Genomic DNA, 24412 nt, shown 5'->3' with positions numbered 1-24412 from the left:
CATTTAAATATAGTGTCACAATAAAATCACTGATAGATTTATAGGCTTGATAGTTCATTTCTGTCATTTAAACTAACATTATTAAACATTTGAAAATATAAATAATTCCAGCTTCAAACACCTCATTTCCTTTAGAGAATGTTAATGAAGCTTCTCATATGTCATGTACAAATGCCACTTTGAACATCTGTGAGGATTTTTATTCCCGTACCATTAGTATATTATGTGGCATTCCTCCTACTTTGGCCAATAAAAGGATATACATTTTTTTTTAAGTTTCTTGTTTTCTTTTTTTTTTCCTTCTTTGAAGGCAAAGAAGTTTCATGAGCAACAGTTATTAGGCCTCATTATTATTTTAAACGAATGTTATACAGTATAAATTTTTGATCATCTGTGATTCCTTTTTTTGTTACTTTGCTGGGTTTTGTTAATGTATGATAATATATTTTTAGAATATCAAAGACCAACTGGACAAACTTGGAGAGCAGATTGCAGTCATTCATGAAAAACAACCAGATGTTATTCTTGACGCTTCTGGACCTGAAGCCATTCAGATCAGAGATGCTCTCACTCAGTTGAATGCAAAGTGGGACAGAGTTAACAGAATATACAGTGATCGGAAAGGGTATGTGTAAATAAAATTAATATTTCATTTTTAAGCAATGCCCGTAAGTTCATGGGCCATGGAAATGGTCTTGTACACATTGAGAACATCCTTGTAATATACTCTGATTTAATAAATTGTGATGAGTATAGTTCCTTAAAGAAAGAGGACTCTGATCACATATAGATGACCATTTCTGACACAATATCCTAATGGTGTGTAAGCACTTCTAATTTTTAGTATTTTCTTTAAAAAATTTAAAAAGGATTTTCTTTAAAAAAATTAAAAAGGATTTTCATTAATATCCGCTCTCTCCATACACTTGGTGATAAATGTGAGTGAAGAACAGAGACAACTACAGATAATGAGAATCCATATATAACCCCGGACTCTTTTTTATAAGTGTCTGTTTAAAAGAATGTTTTTGAACCTTCTTCTTACTAGATTTTGACTAGGCCTATTAATAGATAGAAATAAAAACTGATAAGATTTTTGCCAGTAGCTGTGAATGTGGTAAAGAGGCAGATAAGATAGAAAATAGCTCAATATAAAGTAACTGTATAAGAGGAACGCTAACACAGAATAATACATTGGAGACTACACGCAAAACCTAGGCATCGTGTTCTTCATTTTTTTAATATTTTAGCCTAGAATTTCATGTGACTAAGCAATTCTTGAGAAGATAGCTTTTAATAGCCTTTGGTATATTCTTTTGTATGGATTTTAAGAATTATCTCTTTGTACATTTAGAAAATCACCTTTTACAACTGTCTTTATCTGTACCTTTATTAGGCTTAATTATTAGATGAAGACAAATTTGTTAAAAAATAATAACATTTTAAGGCTCTGGATTATATCATGAAACTGTTTACTCTACCCCTGCCAAACAGTATTTGTAAAAGTGTCCTTGTTTTTGAACCCTTGCTAACATTGGCAGGCTTTTCATTTATTTTTTTTAATCTTTGCCAGTCTTATAGTGATAGATTGCATCTCAGTTGTATTTTCACTTACTTGATTATCACTGAGATTTGAATATTTTTAAAATATGTTTATTGGTGATGGCTTTGCAAACTCTACCTGAGCATCCTTTTGTACAGCTCTTTTCAAATTAACCCATAACTATGCTGCTTAGATTTATTTGAAACTTAATGTTCTGTGAATGATGGTATTGATCTTTCCTAAGTTTAATGTTTACACTCAAAGTCTTTTAATCTTTGGAACAGCCTGTCCAGTAATATTTTCTATTCATTATTGCAGTATCTCAAAATTTGGAAATTTTGATTGTTAACGTAGTTATTACACATTTTTACAAACAATAATGAATATTTTAATATCTTCTCATAGTGTATTGTTTGAAGTGCTCTTATTTTCGTCATGCTGAAGAGAAAGTTGCTTCCCTATAGGCAGTCAATAAATATTATCTGAATTTGAAAAATGATTTTCATGGAAGGAAGCAAAAATAAGCATTATTTAGGGGTTACTGAAGTCACAGGCCATTTTATTATTTTTAAAGTAATAATATTATACTTATATCAAATAAAAATTTTATTAATATTATTAAAATTTCAGTGATCTCTTCTACCTCTCCCAGCTCTACTACTGTACAAAAAAAAAGACAAAAAAGAAAAAAATTCATTATGATCCTAATCCTAAAAGCTTTTCCTTTTTATACTTATTTTATGTATTTGAATTTGACAAGCACTGAGGTTTTACTCTATTTCATTTCTGAAAGAGTTAGGTTTACACAGAGGTCTCACTAGCCCTTTCTCTCATTCCTAACGTGACTTTCCATGCACGTCTGTACTGTGCTGTATTCAGGTAAATGGGACACTCAGGATTAGTCACTACCCAAAGTATATTAGTCTGCGAGGGCTGCCGTAACAAGATACCACAGGCTGGGTGGCTTAAACAGCAGACATTTATTTTCTCACAGTTCTGGAGACTGGAAGTCCAAGATCAAGGTGCCAGCAAGGTTGGTTTCTGGTGAGACCTTTATTACTGGCTTGCAGACAGCTACCCTCTTGGTGTGTCCTCAACGTGAGAGATCTCTCTGGTGCTTCCTCCTCTTCTAATGAAGACACCAGTCCTTTCAGATTAGGGCCCCACCCTATGACCTCATTTAACTTTACCTCCTTAGAAGCTCTATCTGCAAATACAGTCACATTGGGGGCCAGGGCTGCAACATACGGATTTTGGTGGGACACAGTTCAGTCTATAACATAGAGATAAGGGAGTATCAGAAAACTGTGAAGTGTTTTGGCCCTTTGGGCTTTATCTGGGAACATTTTTCTGGCAGTACAATAACATTATTTTTTTTTCCTGAGAGAGTAATTAATCATATTTTACAATTCATGGTATTTAAATGTTAAGTGTATAAATTTGGGTAGGTTAACATGCCTACAGCTAATCAATCTTGATTTTCCAAGCCAGAGAAGGCTAAAGCTTCTCAGTTAAAAAGCTGCCTTTGTGTGTTCGTGTGCCTGTGTGAGTGTGTGTGTGTGTGTGTAAGTGTGAGAGAGAGGGAGGTGGGAAGGTGATGGTGTGCACAGATTGCTTTGCTCTTGATGTGATACCTTTTTCTCTAATAAGAATTATTAATATTAACTGTAACCCACCATGACAATTGGTCTTGTGGAGCAATGAACTGTGAATTCACTGATTGGAGGGCTTTCAGTTTAAATGAAGTTTGAGTTTCTTTTTTTAGAAAAATTGCTTCTGGGCAGTTCTGGAAAGTTTGGAAACCTATTTTGTTTGTTGTCCTGTAGTTATTTTGATAGGGCTGTGGAAGAATGGAGACAGTTCCACTGTGACCTGAATGACCTCACACAGTGGATAACAGAAGCTGAAGAGTTGCTGGTCCATACCTGTGCTCCAGGTGGCAGTCTGGACTTAGAGAAAGCCAGGAGACATCAGCAGGTGAGTGCGTTCTGTTAGAGAGAGGGGCATCTGCCGAAAAGGCTGCATGTGTGTTTAGCATCTGGCTGTTAAGATGGCTTTCAGAAGTGGGGACCAAATATATTAATTTTCCAGGAGCCTACAAACTAATTTTTGTTCTAGTTCTAGTTTCCAGTTTCAAAGGTTTAAGAAAATTAGTCATATAGGATTTTTCATCAGGATTTTAAAGAAAGTTAAATAAAAAATGCTCTTTAGTGGCAAATGTGAAAAAAAAACTTTGTTTTTTAAGTTTTATATTCCGATTAACACTTGTAATATTTTGTACTCAAGTGTATATCAAAGACAGAAAAATATATGCATACCTTACCTTTGTTTTCTGTACTTAACCTCTTGGGCATCTCGTTTTCCTTTATATCGTTGATAGTTATCATAAAAGTAAGTTATTCTTGAGCTATAGCAGGACAGCTGCTCATGTAAGTCTAATTCAGTCTTGGGAAAATATAACACAATTGCCGAATCAGTTCTGCTGATAACAATAGGTCTTTGAAAATAATGGTAGAAAACAAATAAAATTTCAATTTTACCATTGTTAAAAATATTTTCTCTTTTATTAAATTTTAAATATGTGTTTTATGTAGAAAGTTCTTGAGAAGTTAAAGAGAATGCTTTTATTAATATTTTTCTTAGAGGCATGTCAATGCATTTTTGTTATTTTTGGAGTTACAGTGCTTAAATTTGACTTTAAAATATCTCTTTCATCTGTTACTTAAAAATTTGCAGACCAGTGAAGCAGTGTCTCAATAAAGACACATTGAGGTTTACTGATATATGGTAGGACATAAGGGTATATGGGGATAGTTATATATATTTTTAAGGGATTCTTTCAAAACATTTATTTGGAAGAAGATAAGCAATTCACTTTAATCAAACATGATTGATGCATATGCTTTAATGTAAACAGCTATTAATTGTTTTATGTTACTAGGATCTTCTATTTCATTGTGTTTGCCTGATGACATTCATGAGGATGGGTTAGATTTCCAAATAGATTTCATTTAGTGTATTCATTGAAATATATATTATTTGAAAATGCCTTTTTCATGAACGTAAAATATCCTTCCAGGAATTTGTTTCTCTAATGCTTAAATTGATGTCATACTACGTAGATGGATTCATTGCATCAGAACAGCTTAATTTAGTCATGGCATTAATCTTGAGTTGTGCTTGATTGTAGGAACTCGAGGAGGGCATCAGTAGCCACCAGCCCAGTTTTGCAGCACTAAATCGAACTGGGGATAGGATTGTCCAGAAACTCTCCCTGACAGATGGAAGCTTCTTGAAAGACAAGCTGGCAGGATTAAACCAACGCTGGAGTGTTATCATTGCAGAAGTGATGGATAGGCAACCCAGGTGATTTAGCCATAATCGTTTGAGAGCACAGGAATAAACATATTTTAGGGAGAATTTTTTAAGATACAATTCGATGGGTACAAAATTCTTTTATTGTCTGATATTCCAATAGGGATTTTACTAACACTGATAACCTCCACTGCCCATGGTTCCCCTTACTGTATTTTTAGGTTCTCCGTACTCTTACTTTTCTACTCAGATATCATATGTGTAAAAAGCTCTTTTATACTGGCTGTTTATTATGAAATGATGATTATGGTGGGAAATTAAAGTAATTGAAAGAAAACATCAAACCTCTGGTCTGAAGGTTTGGGTAAGGTGAGGCTTTCCCTTTGCTTATTTCCTGACTGAACCCTACATTCGTAATTTCTCTCACTACATTATTCTTAGCATCAAAGGGTGCACTCTAGCCATATAAGTAAGTGCTTCGCAAATAATAAAGTTCTTCGTCTATATAATATAATAAATACATTATTGTTAACTTTTATGTCACAAGGCCCCAGAATTTGTTAGGCATCTTCTGGCTGCAAATATGTTTTATTACCAGTGAATATAATACTCAACATTATCCATATTTTATAGATTTAAAATTATTTGAGGCCAGGTGTGGTGGCTCATGCCTGTAATCCTAGCACCCTGGGAGGCTGGGGCAGGTGGATCATTTGAGCTCAGGAGTTTGAGACCAGCCTGAGCAAGAGCGAGACCCCGTCTCTACCAAAAATAGAAAAAATTAGCCAGCCATGGTGGTGCATGCCTGTAGTCCCAGCTACTCGGGAGGCTGAGGCAGAAGGATCGCTTGAGCCCAGGAATGTGAGGTTACTGTGAGCTAGGCTGAGGCCACGGCACTCTAGCCGAGGCAACAGAGTGAGACTCTGTCTCAAAATAATAATAATAATAATAATAATAATAATAATAATAATAATTTGAACTTATTTTCTGAGACAGTTAAGATTTAAGTGATTTCTCCTTTGTTTAATTTATTCCATCTCATTAATGATCTTTTTGTTTGTTTGTTATTGGTAGTTTTGGGTTAAAAAGTCCAAAATATTTTTTTCTGCTAATTTTAACACTGTAGGTGATGCATTATTTCAGTGATAAACTATTTTGTTACAGGATTGTCGGGTACTTTATCAAGTCCAGTATTATAATATGACCTAAAATATTCCAGTATGATGTAGCCTAGAGTGGCTTTTTATTAAAAAATTTATTATATTTTGTGTTTTGGTAAGAGACAAATAATTTGTATGTTTTGGTTGAGAGATTATCACGTTGCAGAGAGAGTATTTGGCACTTTGCACACGTAGCCTCATTTAATCTTCACAACTACCCTCTTAGGGTACTGTTAGGCCAGTTGTACAGCTTTGAAAACTGAGGGTCAGAGAGAAGAGGTTAAGTAATTTATCCAAGGTCTCATAGAAACTAGGTGATGGTGCTATTTTGTACTCTCAAATACTGTGCTGTACAAACTTGGGAAGACCACAGAGCTCACTGGCCAAAGTTTTCTCCTGTGTAAATGAGAACTCTGTCACCTCAGAGGATTATCATGAAGATTAAATGAGATAGTGTTTGTAAAATGCTTATGCCCTGATTATGCATAATAAACTCTTAAAATATCTATTTCTTATGAAAGTAAGTTACCCTAGAACTTTTTCCCCAAGCATTTTATTGCTACATTTTGCCGATGATTGATTCATTGATTTGATCAGTATTTATTGAGCCTTGTGTTTAGCACTGGGGATATAAGTATGACTAAGAGACTAAGAAGAAGAAAATAATTGAAGAAAACATCATTAAGCAGGTACAGTGTTGTCACAGAGGCAGGTGTGATGGACTGTGGAATTTAGGTATTATAGAAGAGGGATACTGAAGCTGTTTTTTGAAGCATTTATAGCAATTTCCCATAAATACCTTCCAGGGAGTGCCTTTTAGAGAAAAGTTGTAGAATAGGCAAATATGGGAGGCATAAATATCATGGCCATGTGAGAGATCTGTGCTGGATCAGATAGAGAGGAGGGTTCAAGGGACCAGTGGGGTAGGATTGGAAGCTGAGGTCCCATAAGATCTTATATGTCATGCTAATCAGTTTGCATGGAGAACTCTTCTAGCTTGAAATGATGTGTCTCCTTGGCTTTCTTAAGGAAAAACATGTACTTCCTGGCAGGGTATTAACAATAAATGCAGAAATTTTCCTAAAGATTTTCAAATGGATCTCTGTGGAATGTACCAATTATAGCTCCTGAAACTAACAAAGTGAAGCTAATACTTATTTAACTCATTTTTGGGAAGTGTAAAGAATAATGAATCTCTTCTTCAACATCTTATATTTTGACTGAAGCAATATTTGTTTTCATAAATTCCGTGTTAAACTTCACTTCAGGTTTGGAATCTGTCTTAAATAGAGACCACCTTGGAAGAGCTCGTATGTGTACCATTATCAGAGTCACTGAGAATTATCACATCGTTTAATTTGTTTTTGTATTGAATGCCTATAGTTAAATATTTGTACAGTTCAGCAACTTATGGTGTTATTCCTTAATGAGAAATTGTTATCTACTGTTTTAACATGAATTTATAATTTGTTTTTACTCTTAGGGATAACATTTAAAATGCAGATTACATTTAGCTAGTTTGCAGATAAAAATGTTGGGTGACTCAAATATGTCTTATTGAAATTGCTTGATAATGTTAATTTCCTTCATAGTTCTATTTTCAAAGTACTAAATTAGTCATGATTATGAAACATTGACAATTTAAATTTTAACTTTTTTTTTTGAAACAAAAGGCCCATAAAAGTATTTTGGGTGTTTCCAAAGATTTTATTTAAGTTAAATACTTTTTAATACAAGTTAAATACTTTTCAATACAGAGGGTAGAGTACCTGTTTTATTATTGATAGTCTTAACAGTTAGTGCTATTGCTTGGTTTATTTATTTTAAATCTTGAAATAGTATTCTTTCCTGGTGGATACTTAAGAATTATGATTTTGTAGTGATTTTCATTAAGTTTTTAAACATTATAATAGTCTCAAATATTATTGACTCTTTATTAAATATATAAGTATTTAATTTTTTATTACATATATTACACTAATATATATTATTTAATATTTTATTACATATATTACACTACCATGTTAGGCCTTTTGTGATTAAAAATAAAAAGGAATAGCCAAAAAAACATAAATTCTTATTTGGGATGACACAGTGTAATTCATTTAAAAGCTGCATTCTGTTTTTAAGTTAGTAGTTAATTATAGAAGCTATAAAAATAATGATACCACCTAGCTTTTAATAGCTTTCAAATCCTTTTTTAAAAATATATAATTTTATTGTCATACGAGTCCTAATCATATTCCTATCTTTTGACAGATGGTTTATATTCTTATAAACGTTATTCTTACATTTGAAAGATCTAATTAAGGCAGTTCTTTTTTTATATTCATTTGACTGTTTTACTTGCATCATTTAAAAGTTTTGCTTTTTTTTCCCTACATCTCTTTTTACAACTTGGTGCTATACTCAAATATAATATTTATTATAATGAACTAACCAAATTTATATTTTTTGTCTTTCCCAATACTTATTTTCCAATTCTCAGTATCTTGCCTTGTTCTTATTCTTTCTGTCCTATGAAATAGTTGCCCCTCAATGTGAATAACAGGTCATATAATGAAGCTTTTTTGTCTCCATGGAGTACTCAAAGAGAATTATATGTTTTTCCTTATTATTTTAGATAAAGACATTTTTCATGTTTTAAAAAAATTTCTATTATGTTGCTCAGTGGTATCTAACTTAAAAAGTTTTTTGTTTTAAATTTCTATATAATTTTTCATGATGAAAGAAGATAATATTCTTTAGTTCCAATGTTTTTGAATTAAGGAAAAATTCTTTTTATTCTTCTATTATTAAACAATTTTTAGTACTGCAGAATGTATATAATACTAAGATTCATTTAAAAATACACATTAATATAATTATTAGGAATTATTTATTTTGGGAAATATTTAGTTGGAATATCCAAAGCAAATATATAATGTTCTCCTTAATTAGATAATTTTTCTCAATATTTTTCAATAATGTTTTCTTTTAGGCTAAAAGGAGAAAGTAAGCAGGTGACAGAATTTAGAAATAGGCTAGATGAGATTATTAGTTGGTTAACAAAGGCCGAGAATGCTTTGCTAAAGAGATCCACTGCTGAGCTGGAAGAAAACCTGCAAGAATTAACAGTAAGTGGTTATTTGTCTCTGTATTTGCCAATGCCTTTTGATGCTCAAACATTACATTTAAGAATAAGATATTGCATGACTGAAGAAGAAAAGGAAAGAAGCTACTTTGTGGTAAATGTGGTGGACTTGCAAGAGGAATATCCTTCTTTATTTTTTAAAGAGCAGCTGTAATTTTGTTCTTGCAGAGGTAAAGCTTTACTCACATAAAAAGGACAAACCATTGTGGTCTAAGTATTAGTCCAAAGGTTTTTAGGATATTGTGAACTGACTTTATCATTGTGGAATATAATAGGGTTGTAGAATATAGTTTTTTGCTTTTAGATTTGGAATAATTACTGATTATTATCTATAAAATTGAGTTTTACAAGAAAATGCTGACTTTCAGAGTAACTCACTGTAGCTTACTATGGGCTTAGTGTCATGATTGTATTATAAACACATTTTCTTTGTTGGTTTGCACCCAACAAGAATTGTTTATAGTTGTATATGTATACAATCGGTAAAAATACATAAAAATATATGAATATGTAATATATCCAAATATTTACAGATTTTTATATCCATAAACTCTCATATTTGTTGTGCTAAAAATTAAAATACTTGTTGCAGAACAGTAGGCATAATGTGTTCTTATTTTTATTAAAGAAAAAGAAATTGTGTGTTAGTGTGTATACCCACACGAGTGCATGCATAAAAGTATGCATGGGAGGATATTTACTAATTAGATGAGAGATTTTGTCTATAACGGAGTATGATTGAAGCATTTTAGAGGAAGAAACTTTTCATAATGATGACAAATATTATGTGGCAAACATTTATTAAGTTTTCTTTTTAACATGTGACCACATCTAAGAAGTTTTTTTTTTTTTTATTTAAAAATTTCAATGGTTTTCTTGGAATGTCCCTTTTGAAAACAACTTGGGGAGAGTTACAAAAAGTGGGACAGTATATTAGGATAGGATGGCAAGGTGGAGATAAGAAAAGAATGTTAAATTAGCAAAGTAAATATAATATAATATAATTTAATGCTATTAAGAGACAGAGAGTGCGTTTGTGCACATGCACACACAAATGTACATGGAAGATGTGTGTTCATTCCCTTGTTGGTTACAGTTTATCAACATGAGTTCAATTTTTCATTTAAGAAATTAAAAATCTATATTTAGAAGAATACTTTCCAAAGAGATTTCTAATACAGTTCTTGAACTTTCTACTGTTTGTTAACCTTCTAACCACACCTGTCTTCTGATTCCTTTAGGCCTTAACCCAGGAGATGGAAGTGCAAGCTGAAAAACTCAAATGGTTGAATAGAACTGAATTGGAAATGCTTTCAGATAAAAGCCTGAGTTTACATGAAAGAGATAAAATTTCAGAAAGCTTAAGAACTGTAAATACTACATGGAATAAGGTGTGTGTATAAAATTACTATAACACATGTCTTACATTTATTGATTTTGTTGTCAAAGAAGTGGGGTCTTATAATTATTTTGTTTTTAAGTATATCCAAATATGGGCATGTTTTACTAATGCTGACTAATGTTTACAGTGATTTTTTTCATCTGTCATAGACAGAAGCATGTATTCTTGAAGAATACCTTTTATTTTACACGGTATTCTTTGTTCTAGGGGATTTATGCATTATAGACTACATTAAATGATAATATATGTTGGAATTAGGCAACAAAGGGCCAGTGATTATATTCTGAAAATGAAGACCTTAAAATAGCTTTCTGATGTTGCATATGAATTATCACACATGTATGTTTATTGTTAATGATTTTATTCATTCAATATGTATTTACGAATACTAGGTTCCATTGGAATGTAATGGCTTGTGACTACAGATTTGACTAAGATATCTTTCCCTCATGCCATTACTTTTTCCTAGTTGAAACAGTTAAGGGTAGATGAAGGTATAGATTTCTTTTTAGTTTGGCCCGGTACATGCCCTATCAGAGTAAGAGGTCTGAGTGGAACATTGAATGGATGTGTCTCTGTCCTTGGTTTGGACAGACTCCATATCAGTCATTTTGTCTCTGCTTGATCATCTTAAAACGGTAGCCATTATCCTATATCTAATGATGTAGGTGCTTTATTGATCTGATCTTTCTGATTAAGAATTACTACCTTGCTGAGTCACTGTTACTCACACATCTGCAGCCCTGGCCTGGTCCTCTGTCCATACTCTAGACTTGCATATACAACTGCCTGCTCAACATCTCTACTTGGATGTCTAATAGGTATCGTAAACCTACATATGAAATTGAGCTCCTGACATCTTTCTCCCTACCCTCTCATGTCTTAACGTACATCTCACACCTCTGTTAATGGCAGTTACATACTTAATATTGCTTAGGTCAAAAACCTTGGAGTGAGTCTTATGGTGTATAAATTATATCTCAAAAACAAACAAAAAGAAGCCCTCAAAAAAACCCCTAAATCAAAAACTACACCCTGGAGTCACCATCATCAACTTCTTCAAAATATGTATCTGCTTCTTGGGTAGCTTCGTGGATGGCCAGATAGCTACATATGATAAGGCAAATGAAGCAAAAGTTTGGCAATCGTAGATGTCAGGTGGCCCGAGATTATTTCCTATACAATTCTTTCAACTTTTCTCAGGCCAAAACAGTATTATAAATTTGACTGCCTCTCATGACCCCCATTGCCACTAACTTGTTTGGAGCCACTGTCATCTCTTGTCTTGATGACTGCAGTGGCCTCCTTGCTGGTTTCCCTGCTTCCTTCTTCATCCATTGTCAGTCTCTTCTAGACAAAGTAGCCAACACGTGCAGAATTTAGATCACCACTAATGGTTTTCCGTCTGGCTCAGATGCTTACTGTGACTTGGGAGACCCCTCATGGTTTGGCCTCCTGCTGTCTTTCTGACTTTATCTGCTTGTTCTCTCCCTTACACTCCTTTGTAGAAATATGGGCCCCCATGTCCCTTGCCAGCCTCAATTTGTCCAAATGCAATCAAAGCACACATATTTATTTAACATAAAGGATGTCAGTAGGTATTGTATACAAAAAGGCACAGTGGTCAATTTAGACAATGCTAAAGCTTCTGTCACTACAGGATTTCATATAGATTTTAATATAATACACTTTGGTGAATTATGCATGTCTAAGACCAAACAATGCTTATTGTGCAGAGAATCTCAACAAACACACTTTGGGAAATACTATCTGGACTACTTTATTCATGCAAGCATTCATTCATATACTCAATAAGTTTTTATTGGACTCCCACTTTATGCCAGGTATCATTTTAAGAACTGAGAATACAACAGAGTATGGCACTGCTTCTAAGCCAAAGAGCTTATCATGAGTGAGACAAGGAGAGAAACAGTTATAACACACAGGTAGCCATGGGCACATACAGGTGGAGTACCTGGCTGGCTTGCAGGGTAACTATGGAAGGTTTTATGGAGGAGATCACATCCAGGCTCATTTGTGAAGGATGAGTAAGTATAGTTCAGGTTGAGAGTTGGGGAAAGGACATTGTAGAAGCAGCAGCAAGTGAGAGGGCCTGGGGGAGACAGAGCACAGTGCGTTTGGTTCCTGGAAGTTGCTCAACACAGATGTAAGGCTGAGAGATTCTCAGAGACCAGATCCTGGAGGCCTCATGTTGTATTATAAGGAATTTGAGCTCCATCTTGAGAGCAATTCACTACTTTGAGGGTAGTGGGCAGCTATTAATGAGTTTTAAGCAGAGGTACGTTATGTTTTTGAAAGATTACTATAGCCGTGTTATAGAGATGGATGGAGTGATCCTAAGCATGGATATACAAAGATTAGTTTCAATTCTTAGAAAGGTTTACAAAGTGGGTGTCAGCAAAGACAGAGATGATGAATTCAGATTTGGACATGTCTAAATACCCAGTTGGTAGAGCTGGACTGAAGATATGTTTTTGGGGGGATCTTCAGTCTCTCAAAACTCCATTTGGTACATGAAACCATTGGAAGTCAGGACTCAGGGAGAAAGTCCAGGGTGGAAGGTATGAAGAACAAAACACCTACCGTGTAGGAGGTTGGTATTTGATGCACAGGCAGAGGAAAATAAGCCAGCGAAGGAAACTCAGAAGAGCTAGAGAGGTAGGAGGAAAGTCAGGATTGCAGAGTATGAACAGAATTCAAGGGAGGGGGAGTAGATAGCATTCAGTGCAGTCAGGATAGCTAAAGATTTGGTTGATGTTCTAATTAACAGTGTCAGTGGGGTGAACTGTGTGGATAATGAGGGTGTTAAGGGGAAGAAAAACTGCAGTGTTGTCATTCAGAATGACACCTCCTCTTTGGAAAACATGATCATCTTTATTTATATACTATTCTTCTCTTTTTGCTTGGCCTGGTGCGATAGATATGCAGAGAAGTGCCTAGCACACCGAAGGAACGTCTCCAGGAGCCCTGTTCTGTTTCACAGACAAGGATTGCTGGTAAGAAACAGTTTATTCCTTAACAAAGTTTTTTTTTTTAATCAACATAGCAAAATTTTATATGAGCATCATATGTAAATTATAAAAACTTACTTAAAAACATCATGCAATTTTATTTATTATTCTACTTTTAATTGTTGGAAAAGAATGTCTTCTTTAAACCCAAGACATACTCCTCGGCTGCACAGTGTGTGCAAGGTATTTGTTCTCATGGTAGATGAGACTGGCGTTTCCTTGGACCAGAGTGGCACCAGGGCGTCCACAGGTCCTGCTGAAGGGAAGCAGAGAGGCCAGGCAGGACAAGCATGGACTGACTTTCTGGGTCCATCTCAGGAAATCAGCTGTAACCCGCGACATTGACATGCACTTGGTTGGCATGTGGAATTGAACCCGATCATGACCAGACACAAAGGTTTGGGATATCCTTGGAAGCAGGCAGGAGACGGGGCTATAGATGAGTTCTCCATCCCAGGAAGGTATTTTACTGACAAGGCATTTAACTGCTCACTTGGACGTGGAGAAAGAAGAGTGTCTTATCAAAATCGTTTTCTTCTTTTTGTCTAGATTAGATCGCAGGCTACTATTGCACCACAGCCACTGTCACTACTGCCTTGCGGGCCATCTGAACCTTCTTGCCCTGATCTTCCTCTGATGTCACCCAACACACCTCCAAATATGATGAACCCTAAATACCCAATCACTCGGCTGCTGGTTCTTTTCCTGCTCCTTTCTCCTCCCTCTTACTCTCTTTCCTACCTTCCTCTCTCCTCCTCTTCCTCTACCCCTTCCACCTCTTCCTCTTTGGTCCTTTTACTTGTTTTCTTCCTCTTCTTTTTCTTCTTTTCCTTCTCCTTTTCTTCAGGAGTTGGAAAAAGTAATGAGAGACAAGATTCTTTTTTTTCCGTTTTCTGAGATTTGCAAGCTTATTGAAGGCCAAGTTTGTGTTTTATATGACTTTTATTTCCCAGTAACTATGCAAGAAATACTTAGGGCCTGATCAGGTTTCTTGATTAATATGCAAAACACTTGAATTGACATTTGAGCACTGCTACCTTGCAAAAACAAGCTGAGCTTCATAATCATAGGGAAAGGATTTGATGCATTTTATAAAATACTAGTGGGTTATCTTTTTACTCATCATTATGGCAAAGGAGCAGGTAAAATTTGAATGCATATTTAGGAGTATGAAAAACTGAGAGCAGAACTACACCTTCCATTATTGGCAGTGTGTTCTTAACAAGATCTTCCTCCCTGGGGCAGAGCTGAGACCTGAAGCTAATCTCAGCGTGTCATTCTCTTCCTACACAATGTTTTAATTCAGTTCCTTCTTCTTTTTAAAATTATATTTAAAAAATAAAAGCCATTTTAAAGTGAACAATTTAGTGGCATTTAGTGCATTCACAATGTTTTGCAACCATTGCTTCTTTCTAGTTCCAAAATATGTCTATCTCTCTAAAGTAAAACTTCTTACTCATTAAGCAGTTTCTCCCCATTCCCTCCTCCTCCCAGCCCCTGGCAACCACCAATCTGTGCTTTGTCACTATGGGTTTATCTATTCTGGATATTTCACATAAATGGAATCATACAATGCTTCTTTCACTTAGCATAATGTTTTTGAGGTTCATCCATGCCAACTTCTTGCTGATTATACTCATTGCAAAGCTATGACTATGCATCTTGAATACGCACTCAGTTCTAACAGATAATCCTGTAGTACTGGCTTCTGAGTACTTGTTGCCACCCATCTCTCAGCTAATGACCTCATCTCATTTTTAAAAGAAAAAACCCCTTTTGTTAGATAAAATCTTTATTTTCCCACTAGAGAATCCATCAAACTGCCTGCATTTGTATACCATATACTCTGCATACTTCCTTCCTCTGCAGAGGAAGAGTTGTCCTTTTTCCTTTTTAAGACCAACGTTTCTGGTTGTGTTGTGGATCACATCTTCTCTTGGCTTTTTACTTATCCCTTTTCTCTCCTACTCTATTGGGTTATTCCCATTGCCATACATTTTGATGCATGTAGCTCTAGTTTATTCATTTAAACTGACGTACAGTCTTCCATTGCGTGGATATATACCATCATCCTGAGCCTTCTCTTCTCTAGCTATGCTTCCCAGTCCTATGACTGTAGACATGTTTTCAGCTTTAGATGATTCAGCCAATATTAGGCCAATAAGCTTGGATTTATTCTTCTGTGTATTTCATAGTCAATCCATCAGCAGGTTGTGTCAGTCCTGTGCCCCATCCCAACCACCTCTCTGGTCTTGAACACTCTTGTCTTTCATCTATATTATTGGAATATTCTCCTGACTCACCATCCTGATTCTATTCTTGCCTTACTGCACCTCCATAATCTGTTCTTCTGAAAGCAGCTAGAGTGATGCTTTATAAACATAAGTTTGATTGTATCACTTTTTTGCTTACAATCTTTTAATCACTTCCATGTAAGTGAGTTCCAAAGACTTACCATGATCCAGAAGACCAGGCATGAGCTATCTGCTTCCTGTCTTTCTAATCACATTTCTTTTTACTTGTCTCTTTGTTTATTCTGCTTCAAATACACTGGTATTCTGGCTGTTTCAAACATGCCAAGATACATACAATCAACATACATCCTGGTCTCTCTTTGCCTCCTTGCATTGGTTTGACTTCGTAACATATATCCATCTCCCCCACCAGGATGCAAGCTCCATGAGGGCAGCCACTTTGCCTTGCACGCTCCACCCTGAAGCATCTAGAACAGTGCCTAGCCCATTTAGGTTCTTAACAGGTATTTGGGAAATTGAAACAATGAATTTTTAAAAACTACAAAGAAAGCTACAGTGAAGATTGGGCAGAATGATGTGCGAAGTATTCTGTAGGGTAAATATCTAGTGGTGGAATCACTAGGTGGTAGCATACGGGTGCCTTCTACTTCACTAGCAGCTGCTGTGCTGTCTAGACTGCTTGTTCCAGTTCACACTCCCACTGGCTGTGTATGTGGATTCTCCTAGCTCTACATTGTTACCGGTACCCAACATTTTGTTCTCAGGACCCCTTTACACTTTTAAAAATTATCAACCCCAAAGAGCTTTTGTTTATATGAGTTATATCTATTTATATTTACCTAACTAAAATGAAATTTCAAAATAATTTGCTTATTAACTTGTTTAAAAATAACAATAATAAATCCATTTATATGTTAACAAAATTAATATATTTTTATAACATATAAACATAAGAATCTCTGTTTTCCAAAACAAACAAAAACTTAGAAAAGTGACATTGCTTTGCATTTTTCAAGGTCTCTTAAATGTCTGGCTTAATAGACCACACCTGGCTGGATTCTCATATCTGCGTCAGCAGTTGGTCTCTTGTGACATCAATTGTTATGTGGCCTTGGGTTAACCACCACTGTACACTTGGGAGGGAATGAGGCTGATGATGATAATAGTTTAGGCATTCAGACCCCATGGAAGGGTCTGCAGGAACCCAGAGCATCCCAGATGTCACTTTGCTGACTTGTGACCTTCTGATACAGGGTATTTCATTTTAATTTGTATTTTCTCAATTATCAGTGAAGTCAAACATTTTTTCCATATTTTTGTGTTTATTGCCTTTCTTCTTTCCTCTTCTTTGGTTTGTCTGATTTGAGTTGTATGAAAGTATTTTGATTACTAATTCTTTGTCTGGACTGTGCATTGCAAATGCTGTCTCCCTTAATATTTCAAAGGCTTTTAAAATCTTTACTTATGGCGCTTTCTTCAGAATTCTTAAAACCTCATGGTTTATTAATAGCTTCTTTTTTTGTGTTTTGTTTTAGAGCTCCTTCAGTGCTCTGATGTCATAAAAATATTCTGTATTTTTAATAACAATTTTGGTTTCCATATTTAGGTCCTTAACCTACCAAGAATTAATTTACCTATGGTGCATGTGAGGTTAAAATCTACCCCATCATTTCCCTAGCCATGGGTCACCCCTTTGCCAGCATCATTTATTGAACAGTAAATTCTTCCTCATTGATCTATAATTCAGTCTCTGCCAAGGTCAGGCTTCTCTGCCACCTCCATTCTGTGGCTCTTCTCTTCCGTTGGTCTGTGTCAATGTCTCAGTCTATAAGGTACTGAATTAATCAGTATTATTAAAATAGCTAAATAATATAACTAAATATTTGGGAGGGCATATCCCTCTACTGAAAATAAAATAAGGTTTTGACTGTTTTTTGTCCTTTTCTCTTCTACATTAATTTTACAACCACCAGAAATGTGAATCAATGATTTTGCTGAAACCCACTCAAACTATTGGGATTTTGATTGGAATTGAACTGAATTTAAAGGTTGGCTATATCTTTCAGAAAATTATTTAAGCCTCATTTAATATATCCTATGCTAAAGTAGGTTCCAGATGGATTTAATCATTAATTCAATGACCTATTGTATTTAAACCAAAGAAAAACAGTTAATCTCCCCTCATTGAAAAACAGAAAACAAAAAGCAATACAAAACAAACAAAACCAGAGGGAAAGAATACATTTATCAAATCTTTGGAGAACATTAGAATTTATAATTTTAAAATTCTTAGGAAAACAATAGCCCAAGAAAGATTTATGGATTTGATTACCTCAAGTTTGTTGACATCTATATGTTAAAAGAAAAAAATGACACATTTAAAGAATCCCCAGATAAAAGCATTACTTTCAACAATATGAAAAGGGTTCATCCTTTCTATATAAAGAGTTCATCTAGATTGATAAGGGGGCGGATAAAAAAACAGACAGTTATAAATTATACCATATTTGCTTAACAGGCATGAAAAATATTTACCCTGACTAGTAATAAAAAAGCATAAAAGGAAAACAATGGTGAAAGACGTGTATTTAGCCATTGAGATAGAATATTGTTGATTTGGGTGCAGAATGTTGATCAGTTTCATATGCTGCCATTGGAAATTTAAATTTCCAACTTTTAAGGGAAACAATTTGACAACCAGTATTAAATGCATACATTTGTTCATATTTCCTGACTCAGTAATTCCACTTTGGGAAATCTGTGCTAAGGTGTTGATCAGAAATGTGCAAAATACTCTACATAAAAAGATATTTCTTGCAAGTTCTTTTTAAAAATAAGATTTCAGGAGCAATGCAAATACCCAGCTGAAGGAAAAGGGTTAAACAAAAGTTTGTGAATATATGTGTAGGTTATTACATAGGTGGTCACAATGATGTTTATTAAAAATGAAATATGCTCATGTTATAAAATTAAACAAAAAAGAATAAGAAATATGAATAAATTGGCTTTATAATTAAGGCAAAAACATCTTGACAAAATGAAATAATACTCCTAATTTTCTCATGGTTGGCATATTTTTTAATTTTCATTTTTCTCAGTGTTGATTACATTTAAGTTACTGCTGTCCCAGAATGTTGTGAGACTCTGTTTAGTTGGCTTAGCCACCAAAGACCTATAGATAATATAGGCAATTCCACATCCATTTCAGTACGAATAAATGAAAACTTCCTAGAGTTTCTTTTTCTTAAACTGAATTTTACTTAAGTACATATAACACCCGTCACCATTGTACCACCATAATCAAAATGTCCTGTTGATTTATTTCTATTTTGCTGTTTTTGTTTTTTTGTTTTAATTTCAGCTCATCCTGCTGTCCAAAAGGTGGTGCTAGTATCATCTGCATCAGATATTCCTGCTCTGTCTTCTCGTACTTCAGAAATTTCAGTTCCTGCTGATCTTGATAAAACTATAACAGAACTAGCCGACTGGCTGGTATTGATCGACCAAATGCTGAAGTCCAACATTGTCACTGTCGGGGATGTAGAAGAGATCAATAAGACCGTTTCCCGAATGAAAGTAGGTGCATAGTGCAAAGGCTTGTCATGGAAACGCCACAACCCAGAGGTAGACAAGATCAAGTTGAATCCCCTTTGTTTATCCTAAACTGTGAGAGAATGAGGTATAAAAATTCTTTTCTGTCATCCATCCCTGGCTAACTCCACAGAGTAAAGCTTTTCTCGCATTTATACTGTTATGATAAGATCAGGTTTACAGACGTAAACTAAAGCCTCACTGTATTTTTAAGATCTAAAATTAATAGCACACGGCCAGGCACGCTAATAAAAATGTAAGCTCGCCTTACATTTAATGCCTATCATGTGATGTAGGATGTTTTCCTAAAGCACCTTTTCAACTTATATTTCTTAAGGAGATTGTTTAATTTCTAACTTTAGAAGCGAGAATCCCCTGACTACAATGAATATTACTGAATATAATGAATATGCACATTGCCATTCTTATATCATCTAAAGTTCTTTTTCCATATTTAGTGCATCCTAGGTGCATTCTGGGCTATATAACTGAAAAGAACATATCAGGTATAAATTGGGAATGTATGATAAAATAGTAACGACAACTATTGCTAACTTTTACGAAAGGCTTAATGTGTGCTGCACATTTTTTTTAAGTATTTTATATGCATTATCTCATACGCTTCTTTAACAATCTTGTGAAGTGTGGGTACTGCTTTTATGCCCACGTGACAAATAAGCCCAAGCTGGGGCAGAGGCACGGAGTGCATATATAATAAATAGACACGTTGCTGTGGCAAGGCAGAGGCTAGCAAACGCCTAGGGCAGGTACAAGCAGCATGGGGGAGCGGAATGCGGAAGGGATTACTTCTCTAGCGACGGAAAGCAGATAGTGTGGGGCTTTGACATCTGGGGACAAAGTGATGACATTCCTGGTATAGGGGACAGAGTGAATAAAGAAATGGGAGGAGGCTTGAGGGACGTTAGAGCCAACATTTGTGCAGTAAAGAAATACAGAGGGAAGCAAGGCAGGCAAGGCAGCTCAAGTTCCCTTTGTGAAGGAGCCCATAGGCTGCGGAAGCCCTTTGGGCTTTCGGTCTGTAAGCAGTTGGCAAACATCTTTCTCTCCATTTCTTTTTCTTTTTAAAATTGTGGCTGGGAACTCATGATAACAATGCTCTGCTTTAGTAAGACAACTAGGGTGGATTGAAGGCAAGAGGTGCTTAAATTCAAGGAAAAGGGCCCTTCCTAAGTGGCCAAGATGATGCTTTAGTAATTAGCGGAAACAGGAATAGAAGAGACAGAATGTGAATGAGAATTTGAATGATTGAGGTTTAGGTGTGTTGTATTGAGGAGTCCTCGTGCCCTGTAGAAGCTCTGGGATTCCTGATCTGAAGTTCTGAGCAATCCATTTAGAAATAATGTTTGAGACTGCAGGAATAACAAATCTACAAAACTTGTGAATTCATAAAGGGGAAGAGCTGGGAGAGAATCCTTTGTCACTATTTATACTCGTTGTAAATTGTCTTCTTATTCTTTATGACTATTAGTTCTATAATTACAACATACTATTTTCCTGATATTGTTACCGCTTCTCCCATATGTATCAGTACTGAGAGACACAAATTAGAGCAGCAGTTTTTCATGTCTAAGATGATTTGATTTGCAATTACTCCAAACAGCACTCTTCTAATGTTTCCTCATTCCTATGGATAACTTTCGTTTGTGTTCATATCTGATGCAGAACGGATAGGCAAGGCTTCAGTGGCAGCAACAACTGCTAATGTTTTCAGAGCACTTTTTAGTTTTCAGTGGGATTTTCTTAATTTCCTCAGATTTGATGTAACTGATCTGTCAGTATTTTATTATTTCTTTTGGTGAAAACTAAAATACAGAAAGGTAAAGCACCTTGCCTGGTGACCCAGGTGGTAAGAGGAACTGAGATTTGAACTCAGGACCTCTGACTCCAGATCATGCAATCTTTCTCTGTCATGTTGCTGATTACTCACAATCCCATAGAGGAGGAAACAGACACAATAACAATTTTGATGTCAGCAAACCTGCTTTGCTTAGTTAGTATTCTTATTGTATAGCTTCCTCATGGGCTTTAATAATCATTTCTACTTAACAGATTACAAAGGCTGACTTAGAACAGCGCCATCCTCAGCTGGATTATGTTTTTACATTGGCGCAGAATTTGAAAAATAAAGCTTCCAGTTCAGATGTGAGAACAGCAATCACAGAAAAATGTAAGTTTTTAAAAAGAAATTATGTATCATCCACTTTTCCTGCAAATGATACCATACACACACACACACAGATTTTCAAAGATTGTTCAACTTGGAAACAATATCATTTAATATTTGATACTCTTTATTTATGAAGAAACCTGGCTTTCCCTTAATTTTTGTGAACATTGTCACAATTCCCTTATGAATTCCTTAGAGTGTTAACATTATTACTTTTAAGTAATTACTTAACATTGGGTTTTCTTCTTTTACGTTAGGGGTTCTTTTAAAAGAATCAGAAAAACAAAAGTTAGAGAAAACCATGGGAATGCAAATTCATTCTCCCATTACAGTTTAATCACTAAATCCAGGTCTTCCATGTTTTTAAACTCACCTCAGAATTTATGTGACTGGCACCAATTTGAGGACACTTTAGTTAAAAACAAAATAAAACAAAAAATATAAACTTATAAAATAACAGCAAATAAAGACCCCTGTTTGGAGTTTGCATTCTAGCTAAAAAATATCTGTTAAATATGTGTGGCATACAAAACAAAGTTTAAATTCTCAAGAATGACATCTAGGGACTGTCACAATCTGCTCTCATTGTCCCTTCTCTCACTTCAGCCTTTATCCCCATCTGTAACTATCCTGTGCTATATATATATTCTCTAATACGTCCTGACATTTCCTAGTTTCCTTACCTTTATTCGTGTTATTTCTTTTCTCTCTTGGCCTTTTCTCCCCAGGTGAAAATTCTACTCAGCAGCTAAAATGTCACCCCCTTGTGAAGTCTTTCCCACCCTCTTCTAGTGCCTGGGGAACTGTATTTTCTATATTTAGTTTCTTCTGTGTCCTTTTTCCCCATTACTTCATTATAGATCTTGTAGCTACTTTAATTCTCTCTCCCCTCCATAGACTGTGAATATGCACCTTCCTAGCCCTTGGGCCTTTCATGGTGTCCAACACAAATTAGCTACTTAATAAATATTTGTAGCAAAATATAATTGGAATAATAAAATCTAATCTTTCTCAAAGGAAGAAAATCAGTTGTTCCTTTTGTCGAAAGTATGTTTTAATTTAAAAAAAAATGGTAGCAACAAGATTGCAATAGGATATGAGTTAGCAAAGAACTTTTAGTGTCTGACAGTGTTGGCTTATTTTTTACTAAATAGGCCATTTTCCTTCTTTCTTCCTCTTTTTTTTAATTGATCGATTGATTGTGCCTATAATGGAACTCTGGAGTAATCCCATTTTCCTGCAAATGGCAGGGTAGCACCTCTACTTTAGTGATACCCAACTACTGACAAAGCCATTTCCGGTGTGCTTTTTCTACCATCCGATGTTTGTCCATCACCTATGTTTGTCCAAAACTCCTTTAAGGTTTTGTTTTGTTTTGTTTTTTTTTTAATTACAAGACTTTTCTTCTTCTAAATATCTTTCCTTTCCCATTTAATGCCCTTTCTTTGTTTTCTCTTGAGTTTTTGTGTAGAAGCTACATAGTCTTCATCACTACTCATTACATGAAAAACTCTTCTCATCTGGAGTGTACTACCAATAGTAACCTGTTTTTAGCACTTACAGTGAATAAGATAACTTGCTTATTTTTTATAATAAACCTGTGATATTTACTTTGCTTGATGTCTTTAGATGTATATGTTCAATGTTAAAGGATTCTGTTAGTAATAAAATTGGTCATAAGTACTTTATGTAACTTTTTAACTGACAAGTAGAACATTATGATAGATTTGTCCTTTCTTTAAGTTAAAAACTTAAGCAATTTATTTAAACTGTTAAAAAAGCCAGCATATAATAGATAATCTCATTAAACAATTTTTTAGAATTATGACACTTAAGTATAACTTACAACCTTCTGAACAACCTTAGGTTGATAGATTTTATGGTTGCTATAACCATGTATTATCCCAAGAATTTTACCAAAATGTTCCATTATTACTCAGCTGGAATGTTAGCTTGTAGTTAAGTACTTCTTGAACCTGGTACTTAGCTGCCTTCAGCCCTTCAGTCTGCCTGGCATCCAAAGCATCTTCTAGCAGTTTGATTTTAGCCTCTGCCTATTTATTATTAATGAGTTGTTGCAGATATTCACAGTTACTGTTTACTAGTACTTCAGCTCAAGGTTGTGAACTGACCATGAAGTAATTAATCAAAAGTTTAAGTTTCCTTAGATCTTTCTTTCCTTAACTCCATGTTAAAATTAGAGAAAGGATCGGAGAGGAGAGGATATACAGAGACAAGAGACAGAAAGTGAGAGTGAGAGAAATAGGAGTGGAAAGAAACCACAGTAAAAAAGAGGAAGGAGAAGAGCCAATATGGAATTGTTATGATGAAGAGCTGCTGGGTACATAGATCTTCAGTCTACTTTACTTTTAGTGTTTCCCTTGAACTTGAACATATAAAAACACTTGCTTTTAGAGAGGTTTCGTGCTACAATAAAACAAATGTGAAAAGTGTTCTTAAACAGTTTTCTTTTAAAATGAAGACTAGCTTAGAGAATCTCCTTTGAGGGTAACAGGTGGCCATATCTTGGGGTTACAGTTTTGTCATAACACAGTGTTAATATTTACCTTCATCAAACCAAGTTCTATTAAGCACAAAATTAAATAGAAAATTATTTTATGATTTTTTTTTTTTTTTTTTTGCTGTATCAGTTTGTAATAGTCGATGTTTTTATTGTAAGATGTGTTAGGGCATTTAAAATGGAGTTTAATCCAATACTTTTTTCTCAAGAATGGTTTCATAAATATATCAGTTGTATGGTGTGGCTGACGTGTATTAAAATTCCTTTAAAAT

The 24412-nt window shown here is 34.8% G+C and overlaps 1 protein-coding gene across 9 annotated transcripts in view; it reads left to right on the top strand.

Moving 5' to 3' along the window:
- The window catches only part of UTRN (utrophin), a 478755-nt gene that overhangs the window by 201165 nt on the left and 253178 nt on the right, over window positions 1-24412 (top strand). For all 9 annotated transcript variants that reach the window (XM_076002898.1, XM_076002896.1, XM_076002897.1 and 6 more), the window contains 8 exons: window positions 453-625; window positions 3370-3520; window positions 4734-4909; window positions 8999-9134; window positions 10393-10542; window positions 13495-13570; window positions 19202-19416; window positions 21502-21619. In XM_076002898.1, coding sequence (XP_075859013.1) covers window positions 453-625; window positions 3370-3520; window positions 4734-4909; window positions 8999-9134; window positions 10393-10542; window positions 13495-13570; window positions 19202-19416; window positions 21502-21619 — 1195 coding nt within the window. The remainder of the gene's footprint in view (window positions 1-452; window positions 626-3369; window positions 3521-4733; window positions 4910-8998; window positions 9135-10392; window positions 10543-13494; window positions 13571-19201; window positions 19417-21501; window positions 21620-24412) is intronic.

The sequence above is a fragment of the Microcebus murinus genome, chromosome 5 (assembly GCF_040939455.1).
Source record: "Microcebus murinus isolate Inina chromosome 5, M.murinus_Inina_mat1.0, whole genome shotgun sequence".
Lineage (NCBI taxonomy): Eukaryota > Metazoa > Chordata > Mammalia > Primates > Cheirogaleidae > Microcebus > Microcebus murinus.
Note: the sequence above shows the minus strand (reverse complement) of the source record. Positions and strands in the feature narration are given on the sequence as shown.